The sequence below is a fragment of the Rhinatrema bivittatum genome, chromosome 3 (assembly GCF_901001135.1).
Source record: "Rhinatrema bivittatum chromosome 3, aRhiBiv1.1, whole genome shotgun sequence".
NCBI lineage: Eukaryota > Metazoa > Chordata > Amphibia > Gymnophiona > Rhinatrematidae > Rhinatrema > Rhinatrema bivittatum.
In genome coordinates this window covers 450,278,521-450,303,241 of record NC_042617.1, presented here as the reverse complement: position 1 = coordinate 450,303,241, position 24,721 = coordinate 450,278,521, and the positions used below count along the sequence as shown (strand labels likewise).

The following is a 24,721-nucleotide window of genomic DNA, read 5'->3' as shown; positions in this document are numbered from 1 at the left end:
AGGTCTTGGGGGAGTCAGGAGGGTGGGGGGGGGGGGGGGTTGTAGTTAGTATGGCTCTCACGGAATTACATTTTAAAATATGTGGCGTTCATGGCTCTCTCAGCCAAAAAGGTTCCCGACCCCTGCTTTACACCAATGAGCAAATCCTTACAGGAAAGGAAACCTGCCCACCACAAAATTAAGGGAGTATATGTAAGAGAGAGAGAAAAGAAGTGGGTAGGAATAAAAGAACTAAGGTTCAGTTTCCAATGGTAGTTTCTATTAGGCCCCAACAGAAGAAATTGTTATATTGACTATTGCAACACGTTTTATATTGGTTTGCTGGCCAGACTACTCCATATGATGAAACTCTTAAAAACGTGGCAGCCAGGGTGGCTAGTAGTGATGGAAGAGCAAATTCTATTCCTTTGCTTCATTTTCTCCCAGTAACAGCAAGAGCTAAATTAAACTTGCTCACTCTAAGTTTCTGGTGTTGAGAGGTAGGGGACACCCTCATTTATCTGCTGAGATAGTTTGCTGACTGGGTATGCATGGCCTCAAGTATCAAGTTTTGATAGCTAAGCTAATGGGACCTGTTTGGAGATGTTAGCGAGTATTGCCACTATTGTGGCTTATTTGGTTGGTTTGTGTTATGGTTTGTTTTTTTTATTGTGTTTATTATGACTGGTACACTGCTTCAGACACTCTTTTAGACCAGGGAGATGGTATATAAATCTTTTATAATAAATACATAAATTGAACAAAAAAGAGAGACAAAGTAATTAAATAAAAGGCAGGTAAAAAATCAACATGAGAAATTCAAAAGATTTAATCAGAATACTTAGACATAGGTGCAGCTTCCAGGACACAGAGGTAGTGGTGTGACCAAGCAAGCAGGGAAGACAGCTGCTGCCACCATACCTGCTCCAGATGGCAAGCGAGCAGTGCTGAGGATGGGCCACAGAAGAGGAAGTGTTTCCCTGCCACCCCCAAGCTGGATGAGTGGGGAGGAGGGGTGGAGAAAGAGGCTTCAAAGACTGCTAGGGAGGAAAACGGGGAACATTTTGAGTTTTTCATAAGGTAGTTGGCATATAGTATGCAAAAGTGTGTCTTCAAAAAGAGGAGATATGAACCATTGTACTGTATATTCTTATAATCCACTGCAAGTAAAATTTCCGCTTGCAAAACACCTACATTTTTTTCAGCCGGCTTTGTGCCTCACTCTGCAGCTCCTTGCCACCCCTTGATTGATATGTTGTTAACTTGAAGCCTCTTAGCCCTTATGCTGGAAGATTAGTCTCATGCCAGCTTGACGTCAGAACCATGCGGTTTTGCCTATGAAGCCATTTTGTACTTTTATGGTAAGAGGGCTTAATGGAATGGCAAGAGTAATAGACAGGGTGAGCAGTGCTGTAGCAGACTTTCTAGCTGCCCATGTGATATGAATGTCTTAAATCCAACCCTTAGAAAGGGAAAATCATTTTTGGGCAGCTTTTCTGACAGTAGCCAGTTAAAAGTAAGATGATCTGGAGGATTGCTTGCAGTAAGGAGCCCTGCTAGAGCAGAAAGCAGGTTACCAGACATCTGGCAGAAGGAAGGAAATAGATTATCTGGAAGGATTTCATATTCAAGATGAGACAAAAGCTTTTCCATGTGTGCCTTAACTGCTTTTAGGTTTGTGAGGAAAAAAAATTATTTTGCTTTGTAGTTTTCCCACTTCTTGAATGTTATGATCAGGTAATCCTTTCATCAGAACGCGTTTCATGAAGGCAGGGAAATAAAACCAAGCCCAGGAGTGGTTCAAACTGCTTAACTATACAAATAGCCCTCTCAAGCCATTGAAGAAAATAAAGTAAAATAGGGTTTGACTCACAAATAAGTTAGTAATGGTCTAGCTTGAAGATCCTTTTTGTTTTAAAAAGACTGCAACTGTATTCTTGGCATTGCATTTTCAGGTCCAAAGTCACCCCAAAAGTATTCAGTACTCAGTCTCTAAAGTGGATTAGCATAATCCTACAACTAAATTTCCAATGTTTCTGTTAGTGCAAGGGTAGCCAACTCTGGTCCTGGAGTGCCATAAATGGTTTTTAGGACAGCCATAGTGAATATACGTGAGATATATTTGTATAACGTGGAGGCAGCCCATGCAAATATCTCAAGTGTTTTCACTATGGCTTTCCCGAAAACCATCCTCTGTCTGTGGCACTCCAAGGCCGAAGTTGCCTAACCCTGAAGCATGTGTGTGTGTGTGTGCTTGTGCATATGGGGCAATTTTCAAAACAGCCCACATGGTTGTAAAATCTGTGGGTACGTTTACTCAAGGGCATTGCACTAGTTCGAAACAGGAAAGTATGCACACCCTTTCTCTTTGAAAATTGCATTGAGAAAGGGAGGGGACTACCTACAGAGATTTGCATCTTTTTTTTTTTTTCCTGTGGGTATTTTTTTCCCCTTTTAAATAATGCATGTATGTTTTTTAAAATGCAAAACTATGCACATTATTGCCTCCTCAACCTAACCCTGCCTCCTTTTCCATTGTTGATCCCTGTGTGCACTTTTACATGTGGGAAAGAGTGGATGATTTTCAAACAGCCAATTTACTTAGGTAAATGACTTTTGAAACTCGCCTTCATGTTTTCTTGGGAGACTATCTCTAGATTTTCTTCTTTTGTTTAGCCTGGGCAAAATACTAAAATTTCCTTTCCTGGTGTATTTACTGACTGTTGTTGCAGAATAACAATGTTGGAGCTTGGCGTGTTGCTCATGGCATAATGTCTTTATCCCTGCAGGCTCTGGGTCCCGCTCCACGATGGTGCTCGTTTTTGGACAATTTAACAGAAGAATTGGAAGAGAATCCAGAGAGCACCATTTATGATGATTATAAGTTTGTAACGAGGAAAGACCTTGATAGCTTAGGTAAACATTTTTGTTACTCTTTAAAAGACTTGCTTCTGTAGGATGTCTGGCTATTTTCTAGCTGTTTTACAAGCAGTTTTATCACCGAAGAGAAGTGATTTAACACTGGTCCTGTCAAACCCTCTACATCTGCAATTAATTCTAGGTGTAATTCCTGAGCCAGCCCAATGGTTTGCATGAACTGTTCTTAGGGAACAACCTGTGCTCTCCCACACATGAGGATATATGAGGCTGGCAGGGCTGTACAGACACCACATGGAATGGCTTCAGTAGCGCTAGCTTTAGGATCAGTGTTTAGTAAAGATTCTGAAGGAGCCTTATATACACAGGAAGATCCTGAGTTTGAAGAACTTCTACCTGAACCAAATTTCTTTTCCTGCATTGTGCTTATATAAGCTGATCAGATTGTAAGCCCTACTGAGCAAGGACGGTCTCTTACATATTTTTGTACATCACTGCTTATGACAAGTATTGCTATAGAAGTGCTAAGCAGTAATAGGCGTAAGCTGTTCATGATGATGGTTTATTTAGATCAGGGTTTATTATTAATTACAATTTTAAAATATAGCTTTTTCACCCTGACGTAAAAGTGAAAAATCCCAGGTTCTATAAACTAGCTCTAATTAGTTTTGCTGTTGAGCAAATGGTATTACAATAGTTAAATATTTTCCTAACAATTCAGAAGAAAGCTTTGTTAAATCCTGATTGAATGCCAGTGTTTCTTACAGAGCATGATCAAGGAAAGAGTAGGAGAAAACAAGAATCAGCGTGCATAGATTGGGCTACTTATTACATATCAATGGACAGACCTTGATCAATACTACAAGGCTAAGACTCATCTCTGCAGTGTATAAGAGTACAGGCAGGTTTTCTCTGCTCATTTGACTGGTTGTCCGGCTGAATTTGCAAGGTTTTTTTCCACTATCTGCCCTTGCTGTCAATCATTAGGTTTTGAGCAGAGGGGCCTTGCCTAATAACAAAATGTATTTTTGTTTGCTTTGTTATATACAAAACTTTTCATTTTTATTTTTTTCCCTCTGGAATTTATCAGTTTATTACAACAACCAGTAAAAAAAAAAACAAACCAAAAAAAAACAAACCCCATAATATTGGTGCCAGAAAAATCTCATTTTTTTCTAGGTAAATCTTAGGGGTATTTTGGTAGCTAAGAGTACAAAGTGCTGCTCAGCCTCTCCTGTACCGGGAGGAGGGGGAAGGCAAGTGGGGTTGTGTTGGGGTTTGCAAGTGGCTAGCTCTTACCAGGCCATTCCTGAATTCTGCAGGACCAAAACACTGTTCTGAGTGTTAACAAAGTTAGAGTGAAAATTAGTAAAAGCTGAATAATTTTGTAAAACCCATAGATTTTAGGGGCTGAAAATGAAGGGGCCCTACTTTGTATAGTGTTACAGTTTAAAGTCCTTTGACAAAGTTCCTTTGAACTACTGGGATCCTCTAACATTTTATGGAATAACATCTCATAAGCCAGTCAGCAGTGAAATTGTAGGATAGAATGTCGCCATGTTTGATAGGAGCAACTTAAATTTCATGTTAATTTAACATACGATAACCTTCATTGCCATTTGTATATTAAGTTTGCACTGATGATTTTTCAAGTTAGCTGTACATCTGCACAATTAAAGTGAACTCCATAGCATTCGACTTCACATGATATAGAGTTAACATTTCTTTGTCTTGTTATATCAGATGTGTTATTTCTACAGGCTTGGCCCATCTTATTGGATCTCCATTGCTTAGGGCATACATGCATGGATTTTTCATTGACATTCGACTGTACCATAAGGTAAATGTAATGATTTAAGAAATTTTAGATCTATAACCATTTTTGCTTTAAAGCATTTTTTGATTGGGAAGATACAACACATGCCAATCTCTTGTTCTCTCTTGTATGTGTGTAGGTGAAAGCAATGGTAAATCCATTTGCTTATGAGGAGTACAGAAAAGAGAAAATTAGGCAAAAGATAGAAGAAACACGTATGCAGAGAGTTCAAGTACAGGTAAGTTGAGGCATAAATAAATTAGAATGGGTTTGAGAGAGTGGCTAATTTTAAATGTCTCGTTAATTGGATCATTTGTGACCCCCAAAAATGGTCGCGTTTGTGGTTATATATGGTAGCCAGGGATGTTGTATTCAGCAGACAGTTTGTAGCAAAAATGCCCATATGAGTACAACGGGGGGTTGATTGCTCATTTCTTCATTGCATGAGCCCTGTTTTCTTCCCTTTTCTTCCCTGTCTTTTCTCCTCTGCTTCTGTTCCTTTCAACCAGTATATACAGACATGTATATACTGGTTGTACATTTAGCATGTGTGTACATTTAGCATGAATGCTGTAGTTCTCTGGTGACTGGGAGAGGAAGAAGCTGCTGCAACTGCACTAGTGCTAGACTATCAGCAGCCAAGGGTATGAAGAATAACTAACATTTTCCTAGCATGTAGCAGGTGGACTCGGGACCAATGGGTATAGTGTGCTCCTGATAGCAGTTGGAGACGGAGTCAGATTTCAATCTGACGTCCGCACTACATATACCCATGCACGAGGCTCTGTTCCTGTTTTTTCCGTCTCCATAGCAGTTCGGGACTTCACACACGCTTGCACAGCGTTAGAAAACCAAACTCCAAATTCAAAGAAGAAGGAAAGAAAGAGATTCTTACCTATAGACGAGCCCCGCTCTCCTGCGGTGATACCAAAGGGGTCCCTCCCCCAGTTGAGATTTCCTGAGGTGATTTCCGAGATCCCTCAGAGGTAAGCCTCGGTCCCGGCGTGGACTTAGCCCCCTTGTGAAGGGAGCGGCTGAGAGGCAGCCTCAGGCCGGTCACCGACCCGGCATGGACTTATCCCCCTGAAAAGGGAGCGGTTGAGAGGCAATGGGTGCAAGACCGAGCGCGGCGTTGAAGGTATTCCCCTCTCCCCCCGCAGCCGGAGACTACCCGGCAAGAGACCGGGAAGCGCCGAGACAACATAAGAACATAAGAAAATGCCATACTGGGTCAGACCAAGGGTCCATCAAGCCCAGCATCCTGTTTCCAACAGAGGCCAATCCAGGCCATATGAACCTGGCAAGTACCCTGGACAAGGTAAGGTAGAAAACTTTTCTCTAAGTCGCTGGTCTCCGAGGCTCGAATAACCGCACAGATCGTCCCTCCGGCGTCTGTCAAATCGGGTTGAGCAGCCCCGTCCGGGCTAGACCCCGATCCGGCTCAAGGGTCCTCCCACGTGGAGACCCTCCGGGGGGGCCACCATCTTGCCCGCGTAGTTGCCAGCACCATCCCCCCCCCCTGGTTGCCGTTTGTCCGCACAATTGAGCCGTGCGCATAAAATACTTGTGCGCACAGCGCCGCGCACAACTAGGCCCGTGCGCACAACCACTTGTGCATCTCCCGTTCCTAGGCGCACAATGTAGGCGCGCCCGGAACGCATAACCAGGCCTCCCAGCACGTGCATCTGTACAGGATACATGCGCAAATCATGGCACCACCGTCCAAGACAGCTAAAGGCCCAGTCCTCTGCCCGGCATGTCACCTGAGAGCGGCACAGCCTGAGGCGACATCTGCCCTGTGCCTGTTGTGCGAAGAAGCTCGGGGGGGAGCCGAGACAAGGCCCCTCTCAGCCTGTAGAGGACTCCGGATCTACCAGTGAGACTACCCCGGACCTCTCTATTCCCGACTCGGCCCTTCCACAGTGGGAGCTCTCAGGGAGCGCCGCCGGACCCGATGCGGTCCCAGGCAACTTCACTTGGGCGGGATTCTTCGCGGAACTACAGTCCTACATCCACACACAGACGGGACCACCGGCGGCACAACCACAACCCCCGCCAGTGGCCCAGAACCTCCCAGGGCCCTCCCGGCCTCCACCAGATGAGCCGCCCCTGGACAAATACCTCCCCTTAGGGGACACACATGATTCAGAGGAGGAACCAGAACCCCTGGAAGAAGGGGAACTCCCTCAAGGAACGAAACCGCATCGCACTATGACGAGCTTCTTCCCAAAAGACGAATTATCAGATCTCGTAGCCACGAGTCTGAAGGCATTGGCCATCCCGGATACATGCAACACAGTAGAGTCCAAGGCGAGCCCTTTCCTGGCCGGGCTCCGCCAAACCTCACGCCATTTCCCTATGCTACAGGCCGTACGACAACTGATTGACCTGGAATGGGACGCTTTAGAGGCCACCTTCAAGGGGGATTGAGCCCTAGAAGCTCTCTACCCCTTGGACCCCGCGACGAAAGAACTCCTGAAGTTTTCCAAGGTCGATGCCTTGGTCTGTGCCACCACAAAGTGCACCACCATACCACTCGAGGGTGGAGCTTCCCTCAAGGATGCCAATGACAGACGGCAGGAATCCATCCTCAAGCAGTCTTACAATGTATCGGCTATGACCCCACAGATCGCTGCTTGCTGCGCCGTGGTATCACGTGCCTGCCTGGCGATGGCCAGGGATGCAACTACGCCAATCGAGGCATTAGACCCGGCAATATCATTCCTCACGGATGCGACCTCAGACCTGGTGCGCACTTCACTTCAGCTCTGGCTCATAAGCTGGTCAGCCAACGCATCCTCTAACTCAAGGCTCTCGAGAATGCCCTTTAGAGGATCACTCCTTTTTGGAATCGACCTGGACAAACTAGCCGACAAATGAGGCGAGTCCCCAGTACCCCATCTACCGGGGGACAGGAGCAAGAGGAACCAAAGCCCCTCTCCTCGGGCACCCAAGGGCAGAGGATCCCAACGTTATAGACCATACAAAAACACTTACCAAGCCCCCCACTGGCAAGGGGCAGTCCTTTTGGAACAGGCACAAAAAAAAGAGGAGCCAGCTCAGGACCAGGCCCCAGCCACAACACGCAATGAGAATCAGCAGACCCATCTATAGGAAGAGATAGGGGGCAGGCTTGCCCTTTTCTACCAAAGATGGGTCGAAATAACGTCGGACAATTAGGTCTTATCCATCATCCGAGAGGGATACTACCTGGACTTCCACAGCATCCCTCCGGACAAGTTTGTGATTTCTCCGTGCCACAACCCCCTCCAAGAGGAAGGCAGTGGAAACCTCGCTATCAAAACTACTTGCCTTAAAGGCAATAACACCGGTGCCTCCGCACCAACAAAATTCGGGGCACTATTCCATCTACTTCATCGTGCCCAAGGAAGAGGGAACATTCCAGCCCATACTGGTCCTCAAGATCGTCAATCGCTACCTGAAGGTACTCTGCTTCTGCATGGAAACCCTGCGTGCGGTCGTAAGGGCGGTACAACCGGGAGAATTCCTGACCTCCCTGGATCTGTCAGAAGCCTATCTCCACATACCGATCCATCACCTCCACCAGCGTTTTCTATGCTTCGTGATATTGAGCCATCACTACCAGTTCCAGGCCCTACCGTTCGGGCTGGCAACGGCTCCCTGAACGTTCACCAAGATCATGGTGGTAGTAGGGGCAGCACTGAGGAAAGAAGGAATCCTTGTGCATCCATACCTGGACTATTGGCTGATCAGAGCGAAATCGCCAGAGGAAAAGCCAGCAAGCAACCACCAGAGTCAAGAAACTACTGCAGAACCTCAGGTGGGTCATTAACACACCCAAGAGCCACCTGCAGCCCTCCCAATGCTGGAATATCTGGGAGTCCGGTTCGACACCAAAGGGAACAAAGCCCCTTCCCCCTACAAGGAGAAGGAGATTGATGGAACAACTATGAGAATTATTGAATTCCACTCTCCCCATGGCATGGGACTATCTCCAAGTCCTCGGACTCATGGCATCAACCATAGAAGTCGTCCCGTGGGCAAGGGCCCATTTGCGACCCCCTACAACATTCCCTACTGTCTCGATGGAACCCGATGTCTCAAAACTATTCCACCCCCTCCGGCTATCAGCGAAGGTTCAGAACCAACTACAATGGTGGCTACAAGAAGACCACCTGAGCGAGGGAACAAGCCTATCCCCACCGGAATGGACCTTGCTCACCACGGACGCAAGCCTGCAGGGATGGGGGGCCCACTGCCAGGAGCTAACGGCTCAAGGGCAATGGGACTAAGAAGATTTGGCATGGAACATAAACCGACTGGAAGCCCGAGCAGTCAGGCTAGCCTGCCAACGGTTCAGCCACAGACTCCGGGGCAAATCAGTCAATCATGTCTGACAACGCCACAACAGTGGCCTACATCAACCGCCAGGGGGGAACCAGGAGCCAGCAGGTGTCCCTGGAAATACAACCCCTAATGACGTGGGCAGAATCAAACCTACAAGGGATATCAGCCGCCCACATCGCAGGAAAAGACAATGACACTGCAGACTACCTCAGCAGAGAGAGTCTGGATCCAGGGGAATGGACACTGTCGACAACAGCCTTCCAGCGGATAGTAAACCACTGGGGAACACTAGCCATGGATCTTCTGGCAACCGGGTCCAAAACCTGGGTTCCCAAGTTCTTCAGCCAAAGGCAGGAACCGCTGTCCCAGGAAATCAATGCCCTCGCCCAGACCTGGCCTCAGGAGCACCTACTGTATGCCTTCCCTCCATGGCCACTACTGGGCGGAATAATCCGCAAGATAGAACACCACAGAGGGCTAGTACTTCTAGTAGCCCTGGACTGGCCATGAAGGCCGTGGTATGCGGACATGTGAAGACTTCTGGCGGGAAATCCTCTACGCCTACCCCCACACAGGGATCTACTCCAGCAAGGACAGATCTGCCACGGAGACCCAACAAGATTCTCGCTTACGGGCTGGCCTGAAAAAGAGTGGATACTCAGGACCAGTAATAGACACACTGCTCCAAGCGCTCAAGTTCTCCACCTCCTTATCATACAAGTATGGAGAATATTCGAAGCTTGGTGCGAGGACTGCGACATCCTTCCATGGACAGTCAAAATCCCCATGATCCTGGAATTTCTGCAGGACGGCGTGAGCAAAGGGTTGTCTCTCAACTCAATCAAGTTACAACTGGCTGCCCTGGCCAGCTTCAGACCCAGGGTGGACGGCAGCAGCCTAGCGGCCCACCCAGACGTTTCCCGCGTCTTAAAAGGGGTCAAGCACATTCGACCCCTTCTAAAGTGTCCGATACCACTATGGAATCTCAATCTAGTGTTAGACTTCCTAGCGGGAGCCTCGTTCAGACCAACTTGCAGTCCGTCCCTACAGCTCCTGACCTTGAAGACTGCGTTCCTCATGGCAATCTGCTCAGCCAGTCGAATCTCCGAACTTCAAGCGCTATCATGCCGGGAGCTGTTCCTCAGATTCACGCCGGGCTCCATACAGCTGCGCATTGTACCCTCCTTCCTGCCAAAGGTGGTTTCTCACTTCATCTAAAGAAAACCATCTCGCTGCCATCTCCAGACAAGCAGAAGGACTCAGAAGACTCACGCCTTATTCACCACCTGAACGTGAGCAGACTCCTAGGCCGATACCTGGAAAGATCGGAACCTGTACGAAAGACGGACCATCTGTTCATCCTTCACAGCGGGAAGAAGCAAGGGGAAGCGGCCTCGCGAGCAACCATCACCTGCTGGATCAAAGAAGTAATCAAGGCGGCCTATGTAGAGGCAGGCAAGCTCCCACCTCTACAAGTCAAGGCCCATTCCACAAGGGCCCAGGCAGTGTCCTGGGCAGAAACCAAGATGCTGTCACCCGCAGAGATCTGACGAGCGGCAACGTGGTCCTCATCCACACCTTCTCTAGATTCTATCGCCTGGATGTTCAGGCCAAGGAGGACACAGCATTCGCAAAGGCCGTACTAAATGGGCCATGGGCAGCCTCCTGCCCGGTTCGGGAGTAGCTTTTGTACATCCCATTGGTCCTTAGTCCATCTGCTACATGCTAGGAAATGGAGAAATTACTTACCTGATAATTTCATTTTCCTTAGTGTAGTCAGATGGACTCAGCACCCAGCCCATGGATGTCTCGCAATCAAGAAGCCCCGGGGGAACCTCCCCCCGAGTGCAATACAAGCACGGGTAAGCCAGCCCTTATTTCTAGTTCAGACACCCATATGTTACCAGGTGTCGGCGCTTCTCGGTTGAATGCCTTAGTGGTCTCCAGCTAGAAACCTCGTCATCCAATCCGAGTAATCAAGTTTCAAGTTAATCAAGTTAACCAAATTAATCAAAATTATCCAAACACATATATCCATAATTGCTTTTCGAGGAGAAAACTGAGGAACAGAGCCTCGCGCACGGGTATATGTAGTGCTGACGTCAGATTGAAATCTGACTCAGTCTCCAACTGCTATCAGGAGCACACACTATACCCATTGGTCCTGAGTCCATCTGTCTACACTAAGGAAAATGAAATTATCAGGAAAGTAATTTCTCCATTTGTTTATCCAGGAACAGTTTCTTTAAAATCTTGATGAATATATAAAACACTGGCATGCAGTTGGGTAAAACTGAGTTTGTATCCTTGAAGCAGAAATGTAGATCTCAGTTGCTTGGTAAAATTGAATTTTTTTTTATTTACTAAAACTTGATTACATGCTGTATGTTGATGCCAACATCGAAGCGTGATACAATAGAAGATTTACACCCATATCCCTCCCACCCCAGTTCTAATAACAAAATATACAACTACAATACTGTATCCATAAAAAGCCTACTTGCTAAATATCTCATTCCCATCCATATTATCCCAGATCTTATGTTATTCAGTGAATGGATCTGAGGAGTAGTTGGTTTAGTTTAATTTATTACATTTGATACATCACCTTTCAAAATCAAAGCATAAATGCAGAATTATAAATGCTTTTACAAAAATAAAAACAGAGCACTCTTAAATAACTTACATAATTAAAATAATTAAAAAATATAAATGATTTAAAAAGCCATACTTTAAGATTCTTATGGAACTTAGAGTAGTTTGATTCAGAATGAAAGTCAAGCAGTAGCGAATTTCAAAGTAATGGGGTGAAGCCGGACGTCTTGTTACTTCCAGTTTAATGTGAAAGGGTGCTGCCAAGAACCCTTTGAGTTGAACATAAAGTTCTGACAGGAGAATGACTAAGCAGAATTGAAAGAGTGTGGGTGATTCCTGTTCAATAATTTAAAGACCATACATAACCATTGGAATGTAATCCAAGCCTGAACCGGAAGCCAATGAAGCTGCTCTAATGCAGTAGATCAAATTTTCAAAGATTACATGTCACCTAGACTGCAGTATTCTGAACCAGTTGAAGTTTTAACAAACTAACTGGCAGGCCCAGGTAGACAGGAGAAAATTAAAGAGTGCACCAAGGTCCAAAGATTACACTTGTTTAAAATGGTTGCAGACATATAATACGTAGGAAATAGAAACAACTCCTCACTACTGAAGATACTTATGTCATTGCTAACTTTGAATCAATGCAAATACCTAAAAGTCTGGCGCTCTCATTTAACAGAATTGAACCCCACTCATCTTTGCAGTCTGTTCTAAGGAATTGCCCCAATATCTGATCCAGAGTGCCTCTGATTATCTGAATTGAGTTTGTGAGAAAAGAGCTAGTTGGCAATACAATCCAACCATTTGTCAAAATGCTTCAATCTTTGTTGCTCCAAGTTTCTCATAGGCAATCACCTATATATCATCCACATAGAAAAATGTGCTATAGTCTAAATTTTCAATTAAAGCAGCCAAAGGAGCAAGAAACAAATTTAAAAGTAACGAGCAAGCATGAACCCTTGTGGACCCTACAGGATAAAGGCCTATTTTGTGAAATAGTTGCATTCGAACCAACTTGAAAAGACCTATTAGATAGGAGGCAAACCACACAAAAACTGTACCCGTTAAAACCTAGTTAGGACAGCCTTTATAATAATAGCTCATGATCTAACAGGTCAAAAACTACAGTCATGCTATATAAACAACCAGGATATTGTAGCTCTCATCTGCTTTTACTCTATTCTTGTTTAAGGGTGCTGTAAGGACTGTCTGTATGCTATAGTTGGACCTAAATCTCAGATTTTAACTCTTCATATGTGGTTATAAAATTACCCACTATAAGAGCAAACAGGTAGGATGCTAACTGTAGATAAGTCAAGAGAGTCCACTTTCAGAGCCCCCAGAAAACAGAGAAGTCAAATCTTCTCTTAGTTCTGCTGTAGAACCCTGTATTCTGTCAAGAATACCACCACTAAATATATATGAAGGAATCCTCATGCTGCCATTTTTAAGGCATATTTTTATAAGAAAAGCAGTAATTTTGGATATTTAGCCCCTGTAGCGTATTCAGGCCTACTGCGGCCACAGAATTAGTTCAGAAATATAATAAGACTGGACTTCTCCGGATTCCTCTCTTTTTATATTCTGGATTGCGGGTCATCACTGCTTCAGCGTGTTATTTTTAAGAATGTGTACTTCATCCTTTGGCATTGGTTGGGTCACCAGGCAAACATCCATAGGTTCACTTTGGCCATACAGACAGTCCCTTTCCCTGTCCACAGTTTAAAAATGTGGATGAGAATGGCATCTGGAAACAGGATATGGAGGCCAAGCCCCCTATCTTGGAGGTTTGTTGCTGCGGTCCTCTGTCCTTTGTACCATGCCCAGGAATTGTTATGGGTTATCTCTCTAAGCCTCTTATGACGGTGGGCATTGACTGTGCCTAGTGGAAGGCTTCCACCACTTCCAGGGCTCTTTCCAGGGTGAGCTCACTGTGTCAACAGACCCAATTCCGCCTAGGCCGGTCCAGACCATCTAGGAATTGCTCCAGGAGTATTTGATTAACTATTTCCAGTCCTGATGTTGCCTCCGGCTGGAGCCACTTCCACCCATCTTCTTTCAAACGATGAAAGAGGTTTCTGGGGCACTCTCCGAGCTGTAGGGCTGCCCGTTGGAACTGCTGCTGATAGTATTCTGAGGAGTACCCCACTATCTGTAGTATAGTGGCCTTGATGTCCTCATAGGAATCCTTCCCATCTGGATTGGTGTCCTGGAACGCCGCTTGACTGTTGCTGGTGAGCAAATTAGCCAAGTAAGTTGTCCAGACTGACAGGCAGGCGGTCCATTCAAAGTTCTTTAGAAAGACCTCCAGGTCTTCTCTCCTCTTAATATGAAATAGGATATGCGAAGGTGGTGGTACCTGAGGTATTCTGGACATAGCCGACTGCAGGGCCTAAGCTAGCTAGTCAAGCGGCGTTCCAGGATACCAGTCCAGATGGGAGGGATTCCTATGAGAACATCAAGGCTGCTATATTACAGATAGGGTACTCCCTAGAATAATATCGGCAGCAGTTCAGATGGGCAGCCCTTTTTGCATTAATTGGTGTCGTAGCCGCTGCTATTTATCTTTTTGTTTATACAGCATTTTGCAGCTGTTGCTATCCTGTGGCCAGGACCTGTATTTTATCATCTTTTGGGGCCAGCTCCCAAAACTGATAACTCACATGAGGCAGCCCTAACTTACTGCTTGACCTCTGACTGCCCGGGTGGGCATAGCCCCCATGACCTACTGTAGTATAAATTGAAGTCGGAAGGAACCAGGAAAAAATCTCTGCAAGCAGTTTTTATTTTTTCTTCTTGGAGGTTGAGTTTTTACTTGTGCTTCCGCTTAAGCAAAATAAATACCACTTCTAACACCATGTGTAGTGTATTCGGGCCTGCTGTGGCCTCAAGAATAGTTCAGGAATATAATAAGACTGAACCAACTTAGTTATGGTGCAGAGATATACAGTGCTTCAAAGATACAGGAATCAAGATAGTAGCTCACCTTGCGTCAGGCACAATTAACAGGTAAATGTCCACAATCTGGATGTATCGTGAGATCCTACCTACCAGCTCTCTGGAGCCTCCCCAAGACTTTCTGTGGCCTGGGTTCTTATTGTAGGTGATGGGAACCTCCGTTAACCCAGAATCCCTTGCGGCATTCTGCCTTAAGGAAGACTGGATAAAACCTTGAACTGGTCTCCTTAAGGTTGAATGAGGTAGTTGTCAATACACTCTGTCAGAGCTCCCCATTCCAAATAATGGTTGCGATGGCTTAAAGCATTTTTAGAATAGAATTTGGGTACTAGAAGTTCATGCCCAAAGAGCTTATGAGCTAATTGGGTACCTATGGCAATAAGGAGATAGTGACTTGCCCTTGGTCATAAGGAGTGTTCGTGGTAGGAGTGGGATTTGAACCCTGGTTTTCTGGTTCTTAGCCTCTTTATCTAACCATTAGGTCATCCCTCTTACCTCTCTGTCCATACACAGGCATCAGGGCCACTTTCCATGGATGGGTTTGGCCAATATTTAGTAGGATATACTATTACTGAGATTCTAACTCAACTGTAATATAATATAATAATAACCCTGCTATAATATTGTATAATAACCCTGCTATAATATTGGGAGACTTCAACCTTCACGTCGATACGATACCTCACTCTTCCAACTGTGAAACATTTCTCACCACACTCAGTGATATGGGCTTCAAACAAATCATTAATGGCCCTACACACAAAGCAGGTCACACTCTGGACTTAATCTTTGTAAATGAAGGTCTCACTCCTTCCTCCATACCGACATGCTCACCAATCCTGTGGTCTGATCACAAGTTGATCACCACAGTCCTGAAAATTAATCAATCCACTCTCCATCCGCCACATAAAACCACAGTCCAATTCAGGAATCTATGCAACCCGGACATCCTCAGCTCCCACCTAACCAAAGAATTTGACCAGCTGGACCTATCAGATGCAGACTCGGCCACCTCCTCCTGGTTCAAAATCTCCAATAAAGTAGCTGACCTAACCTGCCCAGTTATCACTAAAGTCCTTCTCTCTAACCCAGACAACAGGAAACCTTGGTACACCCCAGAACTGAAATCTCTCAAGCAAGAATTAAGAAGAGAAAAACATAATTGGCGAAAAAATCCTTCATCAACAAATCTGGCTGCATACAAATCCCTTATGCACCGCTACAGGATCTCCATTCTCCGAGCAAAGAGATTTCTTCGCAAGGAAAATCCACCACTTCATATTCGACTCTAAAGCATTGTTTTCCTACGTCTCGACCCTCACAAAACCGTCTCCCCCAACTATTCCGGACGATTAAGCTGCTAGCAAAGCCTCAGAGCTAGCCTTATACTTCGAGAAAAAAATCGCCAATCTTTTATCACCGCTAATCCCCAACAATGGACAGCCTCCTCCCCCTTATTCCACCTCTCTACAACAAAGCACAAGCCTCGAAGCTTTTGAGCCCACCTCATCACTTGAGATAGAAACCTTACTCAAGAAACACAAACCTGCATCTCACCCGTCGGACCAGATTCCCTCAAATCTTCTCATCGCCATCCCAAAAACCATCGCTAAGCCTATTGCAGAGATCATTAACTGCTCCTTAGCTCAGGGCTTAGTTCCAGACGCCCTAAAACTTGCCATCCTCAAACCTCTATTAAAAAAAACCTAATCTGTCACCTGCCGATCCAGCTAACTTCCGCCTTATAGCTAACCTTCCATTCATCTGTAAACTCTTGGAAAAAATAGTCAATAGACAACTTTCAGAATACCTGGACGAAAACAAAATCTTAGCTCCTGCTCAGTTCGGCTTCCGCAAGTCTTTAAACTCAGAAGCCCTCCTAATTTCACTCTCAGACACCATTCTCCTAAGTCTGGACAAAAAACAACCTTGTCTTCTCGTTCTCCTTGACCTATCAGCCGCCTTCGACATGGTGAACCATTCAATTCTCGTGGATCGGCTAGCTGACATCGACATCAAGGGTACCGCCCTAAGTTGGTTCAAGTTCTTCCTTAGCAACAGATTCTATAAGGTCAGAATCAACAACAAAGAATCTCACCCTGTCAGCTCAACCTTGGGAGTTCCTCAAGGCTCCTCTCTATCCCCCACCCTCTTCAACATATACCTTCTCCCACTCTGCCAGCTCCTTTGAAATCTAAAGTTAACCCACTACATATATGCCGATGATGTGCAAATACTTATCCCGATCATGGACTCACTACAAAAAACCCTCAGCTTCTGGAACAACTGCCTTCAATCTATCAACCACCTTCTCACAAGTCTCAGCTTAATCCTTAACACTAACAAAACAGAACTCCTCCTCATTTCCCAAGATGATCACTAAGTAGTATCCAACAATCACCTCACCGCTCAATCAACCCTCTCCTCCCAAGTGAGAAACCTCGGAGTCATCGTGGACAATCAACTGAACCTAAAGAAATTTAACACCACAAAGGATTGCTTTTTCAAATTAAAGTCCTAAAAAGGCTGAGACCCCTCCTACACTTCCAAGACTTCCGCACAGTCCTTCAATCCATCATCTTTTCAAAAATAGACTACTGCAACTCGCTTCTTCTCTGTCTCCCAGCAAACACCATCAAACCTTTGCAGATGTTGCAGAACGCTACTGCCAGGATTTTGACCAAGACCAAAAAAAGAGAGCACATTACACCTATCCTGCGGAACCTTCATTGGCTTCCAATCAAATTTAGAATTCTGTACAAAGTCCTAATGGTTATACATAAAGCTATTTACAATCTCACTCCTCTCGATCTAAACATCCCACTTCGTCCTCACAAACCATCAAGACCGGTTAGATCCGCATACAGAGACACGCTCTACACCCCCCCCCGCCAAATCCTCATTAAGGAAACTTGCTTTTTCCACAGCTGGCCCTCCGCATTGGAACGCTCTCCCGTTGGATCTCCAGCTAAAACGATGCCCGATAACCTTCAAAAAAAAGACTAAAAACTTGGCTGTTCAGTCAAGCCTTTCCTTAATCCCAGATGACCCGCACATCCACCTATTCACGCTACTTCCCGACCAGTTCTCAGTTCAGCATCTCGTCCTATGAACCAGGCATAGCGTTGCAGACAGGTTATGCTTTAATTATTCAATTTTATTTTGTCCTCTTCCTCCGGTTTGTCCCCTCTCCTGGTTCCTCCCCCTATATCTAGTGCATTGTTCCATTGTCTCCCAGTTTTCATTGGTTGCGCTCCCCTTGACATCATCTTCTAGCATAACCAGCCCTTGTTCTTCTCTTATGTATTATAGAATTGTATTGTATGATGTTATTGTTATATTTCAGTTTGTTGCCCGCTGGAAGAACTTAGTATTTATCTGTTACCCTTTTGATCCCAGTTACCTATATCCCTTGTTCGATGTAATACATTCTTGTATGCTTTCTCGTTTCACTGTAAACCAATCTGATATTTCTTTTGCACATGAATGTCTGTATATAAAAGTTCCAAATAAATAAATAAATAATAATTTTGTCCAAAATTGCACCGAGAGCAGCCCTCATACCTGCATATCAGTGGACAGACAGAAAGGGCTGGGCAGGGAGGCATTGACATAAGGCAGCCGGTGAAGCCCATCCCCCTCCAGCTGCGAAAGATGAGGAAGATGAGATGTAGGAAGTGAAACATATTCTGCCAACTGCCAAATTATCTCAGCTGGCTTCCTCTGTGAATATTTTCAACGCTTATGAAACAGCATGCACTTGCATCACAAGATCAGCACAGCCAGCCAGCTGAAACCTTTTGCAATGTAGGTAGCCAGCACAGGTGCTGTTTGGTGGGCAGAAAAAATGGCAAGGAAGGGAGAAGGAATGGGATCTGAGGGATTTTTCAAGTCATTTAAAGTGCAGCATATTGTGAAGAATTGCAGAAGGTCCTTGTGAGACTAGGAGACTGGGCATCAAAATGGCAGGTGCAATTTAATGTGGATAAGTGCAAATTAAGGCATATAGGAAAAAATAATCCCAATTACAAGTGCACAGTGCTAGGTCCCTCCTTGAATCCTTGTCGATAATACCTTGAGTTCTTCAGCTCAATGTGTGACAGCAATCAAAAAAGGCAAATTGTTAGGAATTATTTGGAAAGGAGCAGAAAACAAAACTTGAGAATATCATAATGCCTACCACACCTTGAATATTGTGTGCATTTCTGGTCGCCCTATCTCATAAAAAGACATAGCGGACATAGAAAAGGTACAGAGAAGAGTGACAAAAATGATAAAGGGGATGGAAAAACTCTCATGAAGAGAGGCTAAACAGATTAGGGCTCTTTAACTTGAAGAGGCAACTGAGAAGGGGATATGTTTGAGATTTATAAAATGAGTGGGGTGGAATGGGTAAATAGGGAACGGTTATTTAACCTTTCAAGTAACACTAGAGCTAGGGGTCACACTCTGAAACCAGCAACCAGCAGATTTAAAACAAATTGTGAGAAGTACTTTAACTCAGCTGACAATCAAGCTGTGGAATGTATTGCCAGAAGGCGTGGTCAAGACAACTAACAGAGGAGTTCAAAAGAGAATTGAACAAGTTCCTGAAGGAAAAATCTGGCCTCTGTTGGAGATAGGATGCTGGCTTTGATGTACCTTGATATCACCCAGCATGGCATTTCTTATGTTCTTGTGTGATGGGAGGTGAGAAAGGAAAAGCTTTGGAGTGGGAGAGGAAGGAACATGTGCTTTTGTATCATACACCAAAAAAAAAGAGACATGTACATGGAACACTGCTAAACTAAAGCACAAGTATTTCTAAACACGATTTAGTGGGAAAACGTGTCAGCAAACCAGGTGGTATGCTGATCACAAGTCCATCACCCGGTTTATTTTATCTTCCACCTTTGAAGAGGTGCAAAGATACCAGAAAGTGAGTTAAATACAACTTCAGAAAAAAGTTTGTGTGTTTTTCTGTTGCTTTCAGAGTGTAACAAGTGTAAAAACAAGTCCATTACAAAACCCCAAACAAAGTCCATGAAAAACATTGCATCATAAAAACCCTGATATCAGCTGTTTTGTCCTTGACAGCTTCAGGGGAATAAGTGAACAATAAAAGTATCTGGAACGCCATGCTTGTTGACTGAGATTTACCTGTGCTTTAGTTTAACTGTGTTCCTCATGTGTGTGGGCTGGGTTTGTTTTGGTTTTTTTTGGGGCAATTGATTTCCTCTGAGACAGTTAACAGTCTTGGTATTCTGTGCTTTTGTGTCCTACTCCAGGACTGCATTTTTACATTCTGTTTCAGACTGGTTTTTACATTTTTGCTAAGTTAAATCCATAAGTTCTCAGATTGTTTTTGTTACAGGCTTCAGCCATAATACTCTTGACTGTAAAGATGTTTTATAATTGACTCAAATGATGACTCTGGGGACTTTTATTTTTTTATTATTATGATTTCAAGTACAATGTGCTTCATGAGGCATTCAAGGTTCTTTTGTTTACAGAGGAACAAGATACTGAAGCGTTTGCATGTTTTTCTTCCATTACTAGAAATTGCCCAAGGTCAACAAAGAGCTGGCATTGAAACTGTTTGAGGAAGAGGAGGAGGAACAGAAAACTTTACGAAAAAAGAATCGAAAGGTATTTAATTGTTCCACAATTATATCCACTGCACAGTACAGGTTAACCTCTGATGTCCTATTTCTGTTTAAAAAAAAATAGCATAGGAGTAGATATCCTTAGCTTTGGCAATAGTGTGCAAGTAGATCATTCTAGGAAGCTTCTCCATTTTTGAGCCCTTTCATGAATCCTTTATAACAAACTGTAAGCTATGCTAGGAAAATAATATATATTTTAGGGTGGGGAAGGAGGATTTACTGCATTGTAAATGTGTGGGTTTGTTTTTTTTAAACTGGAGTTGGTGGGCCTATAGCTGGAATGGGGAATCTTTTGTGACCGAGGACCTTCATTAACCTTGATGAGATCCTGGGAGAGAGTTACTTCTGAACTGAATGACCAGGACGGGGTCCCCATCTGAACACAATTATCTCCCTTTCTCCCTGACCTTCCTGGAAATAGTTAATGCGGGCCCCCCCGAGGGTCTCCTTTGCTACTGCCACAATCAGCTGTTTCTAGAGATGAGGAGGGGGAGCAAGTGGCAGGATCAGAACAAAAGCTCCTGTTTCTATGAAATGTTTCTGGGAAGGGAGGAGTGAGGTTGGGAGGTCTTCCCACGGGCCAGATGAAAATGAGCTGCGGGCCTGAGGTCTCCATCTCTGGCCTATAGTAATAAAGTTTAACGGTGAAATAACACTGTAGTCTAAAAAAAAAATCTGCTTGATCTAAAATTACAGTTTAATATTCTTTATTTCTCTGCATCCCTGTTATTTTGCTTAAAATCTTAACAGGAGGAACATTTCCCCCTTTATAAACCATCTTCTAATGCTGATTGGACAGCTCACCGCTGCATAATTCATTGATTCTTATACAAAAAGCGATAGCACAGGATTTCACACTCATGCTGAGGAGCAACAGTGTATCTTTTAGTTAAGTTATTGAAAGGTTGAAGGTCCCATATAAATTCATAGTTTTTCAGGTGCATTTTTTTGTATATATATATATTTTTTTTAATTTACAGCCTCATTTGACAGATAAGTAAATGTCAGTTAAATAAAAAAATTCAGCTAGCTGACAGCACGCTATTATCGGGAGCTGAGAATTTGACAAAGTGGACTCTGTCCTCGAAAGCTCATGCCTCAATACATTGGTTAGGCTATAAGGTGCCACCCACCTCTTATCATTTGTACTATGAAAGTTTGTGAACCCCTAGGATGTTCTGGATTTTAGCACATTTTATACTCAAAACATGATTAGATCCTAATCTGAACCCTTATAAATAAGAAAGATAAAGCCCATTGAATGAATAACTAGGACAATGATTAATTATAAATAACCTGGACAAGGATATACAGTACATTGATTAGTTATTGAACAAAAAGATTCAACAAATGTCCTTGTGTGAAAATGTATGTGAACTCTTCATTTAATAACTGGTTGCACCTCCTTGAGCATTACTAACTTCAACCAAGCATTTCCTGTGACTCTTGATCACTCGCTCACATTGCCCATTCTTCCAAATAGAACTGTTTCAGCTCTGTGACATTTAAGGGTTTCCTTGCATGAATTGCTTGCTTCAGGTCTTGCCTCAACATTCAAACTTTTGTTTAACTAATATGATTACTGTAAACCGTTCTGATGGCGAAACCGAATGACGGTATACAGAACATGTTAAATAAATAGGGTTAAGGGTGAGATTTGGACTTGGCCAATCCAAAACATACAATCTCCTCCTCTTCAGCCAATCTGTAGTAGATTTTCTTGAATGTTTAGGGTTGTTGTCTTGCTGCATGACACATTTTTGGCTCAGCTCATGGATAGATGACCTGACCCACCTCCTCTAGAATTTTCTGATTTATAAAGCAGAATTCCCTGTACGTACCCGGATCAGTCCAGACTCCTGGGTTTGGCCCCCCCTCTAGCAGATGGAGATAGAAGTTTACAAACAAAAACTCCGCCTATATCTAGGCTGGTGCCACCTACAGTACGGCAGTATTCTTCTGTCTTCTAGCAGGTGGAGAGGGTGCCAAACCTACAGTTGGTGCTGAGGCCTAGATTTAGGTGGTAGTTAGTGTTAAAAAAAAAAAAAAAAAAAAAAAAAAAAAAGAAGAGAAAGCAGTTTGAGAGTAGGAAGCCGACGGATTGGGGTTCGGACCGCAGAGGCTTGCCTGCTGGTCACCGAGCCTGCCTCCCAGAGGGTAGTGAGGTCCTGAGGGGACCATCCCCTCTGGTTGAGGCCGCTGTTACGTGGGGGAGCTCCACTGTCAGCGGCTATCAGGGCTGGGGGTGACATCGGGGTGCCCGGTTCCCTCCCCCAGCTGGACCCGGACCTGATTTACCAGTAACTGTCTGTGTGTTAAAAAAAAAAAAAAAAAAAAAAAGTACTGCCTGTTTTTTCTTCTTTTGTCTGTGCCTCGTCTCTCCTGTCCTGTTCCTGTGAGGGGGGAGGTAGAGGACCGCCATCGCCGGGGAGATCTTTTCTTTTTTGTACTGTGCCTACCCTTTTTTCCTCGTCGGGGCCGCGATGCTGTGGAGAGCTGCATGTCAGGCCTGCGGGTCTGCGGCCATGCAGCTGTCAAGGGACAGCCTGTGTTCGTCATGCGTTTCCGGCGGGGAGGGGGGGTCCGCGATGCCGGCAGGGTCCCAGGGCAGCAGGCAGGTACACGCCGGTCCTGAGGTCAGCAGGCCGGCGATTAGTGCAGGGCCAGCTTCAGGGACGCCGGGTCCGGGCGCCATTTTGTTTTCTTCGCCGGCGTTTTCGGCAAGAACGGCGGCCATTTTAGGTCCGAGGGAAGCCGCGGCAGGCGCGTTGCCGGCGTGTGAGGGGGAGGACGACCCTCCGCCGATGTTATCCCCGCAGCGGGGGGGTCCCAAGGGGGACAGTCGCACTTCTGCCATGGGGGCTTTCTCTCCACATCCCTCTGAGGGGGAGGAAGAGGAGGCCTCGGACTCGGACTCGTCCTTTGGGTCCGCGCTTGTTCTGCTTATGCCTAAGGCCTTCAAGGCCCGTAGACGGGCCAAGAAGAGGGCATGGGAGACCTCCACTCCGGATTTGGGGCCTTGGGCAGAGAAAAGGTCCAAGCCAGGTCCGGGGTCGGAGGGCCAGAGTAGGGCTCGACCACTCCGGTCCTCGGTTCCCAGGGGGGAGCTGGAATTGACCACGGACACGGATGAGCCAGAGGACCCGTCCGGGAATACAGAGCTTCCGTCCCAGCCCCCCCCCGAGGGGGGTTGATGGGGAATGAAACCAAGGGGCCTCGGGTTCCCGAGGGGCCCATGCTACCGAGGGGGATGACCTGAAGGTGATCAGTTTGTTTCGGAAGGAAGAGCTGGGACCTCTTATCCCGGAAATTCTGGGGGAATTAGGGATCCAGGTGCCGCAGGAGGAGTCCCGGCTCGGAGTAACGGACCCGGTCGTTTTGGGTCTCTGGGGGCCTTCTTCAGCCTTCCCTTTGCATTTTTCTGCCTCGGATTTGCTGTTTAAGGAATGGGATACTCCGGATTTGGGGCTGAAGGTGGCGAAGGCGATGGATAAACTCTATCCCTTACCGGAGGACGCCCTGGACATGCTGCGCATGCCGAAGATAGACTCGGCAGTAGCGGCAGTCATAAAGAAAACCACCATTCCAGTCACCGGAGGTACTGCTCTTAAGGATTTGCAAGACAGGAAGCTGGAGGTGCAGCTGAAAAAGATCTTCGAAGTCTCCGCATTGGGAATTCGTGCGGCGATTTGTAGTAATTTTTCCCTTCGGGCAGGTATCCGCTGGGCACAGCCGCTCTTGGCCAATGAGTCTCTGTCGCCAGAAGAAGCACGCCAAGCGAGTCGCTTGGAGGCGGTGATCGCTTATAGTGCGGATGCCTTCTATGATCTTCTTCGCACTTCGGCCAGGACAATGGTTTAGGCGGTGGCCGCGCGAAGGCTGTTGTGGTTACGACATTGGTCGGCGGACGTGACTTCTAAAGCACGGCTAGGTTCCTTGCCCTTCAAGGGGAGACTGTTGTTTGATAAAGAATTGGAAGATTTGATTGAATCCCTGGGGGAGAATAATGTTCACCGTTTACCGGAGGACAGGCCGCGGTCTCTGGGGGCTGGCCCTTCCAGGTTGCGTTTTCGCGGTAGTCACCAGCCTCGAGGCTCCTGGGGATCCGTTTCTTCTTTTCGTCACAGTGCACAGCGTCAACAATCTTATTTGCAGTCCTTTCGCGGGCACCGTTTCGGTCGTTCGGGCGCCGGTCAGCCTGTGCAGGGGGGCAAACCTGCACAATGATGGGCGGCCGGTCCATTCCTCTGTTCCCAGAATTGGGGGGCGTCTCGGCCATTTTTACGAGGAATGGACCAGGATCACGTCAGACCAGTGGGTCCTAGATTTATTTATTTATTTATTTAACACTTCTCTATACCGACCTTCATGGTAATGAATATATCAGATCGGTTTACATCGAACAGGGTAATAACTGAAACAAAAAATAAACATATGAACGGAGGCGGCAAAGTTACATACAACAAGGAGGGTGAACTTGGAGGCTTAATCAGCTGGAAAGAGAGGCCTAGGATGG

The 24,721-nt window shown here is 45.5% G+C and overlaps 1 protein-coding gene across 1 annotated transcript in view; it reads left to right on the top strand.

Annotated features, from left to right (window-relative positions):
* The window catches only part of NOL10 (nucleolar protein 10), a 226,040-nt gene that overhangs the window by 140,474 nt on the left and 60,845 nt on the right, over positions 1–24,721 (top strand). Inside the window, exons 14-17 of the mRNA XM_029595891.1 lie at positions 2,769–2,895; positions 4,617–4,696; positions 4,812–4,910; positions 20,099–20,188. Of these exons, the coding sequence (XP_029451751.1) occupies positions 2,769–2,895; positions 4,617–4,696; positions 4,812–4,910; positions 20,099–20,188 (396 nt within the window). The remainder of the gene's footprint in view (positions 1–2,768; positions 2,896–4,616; positions 4,697–4,811; positions 4,911–20,098; positions 20,189–24,721) is intronic.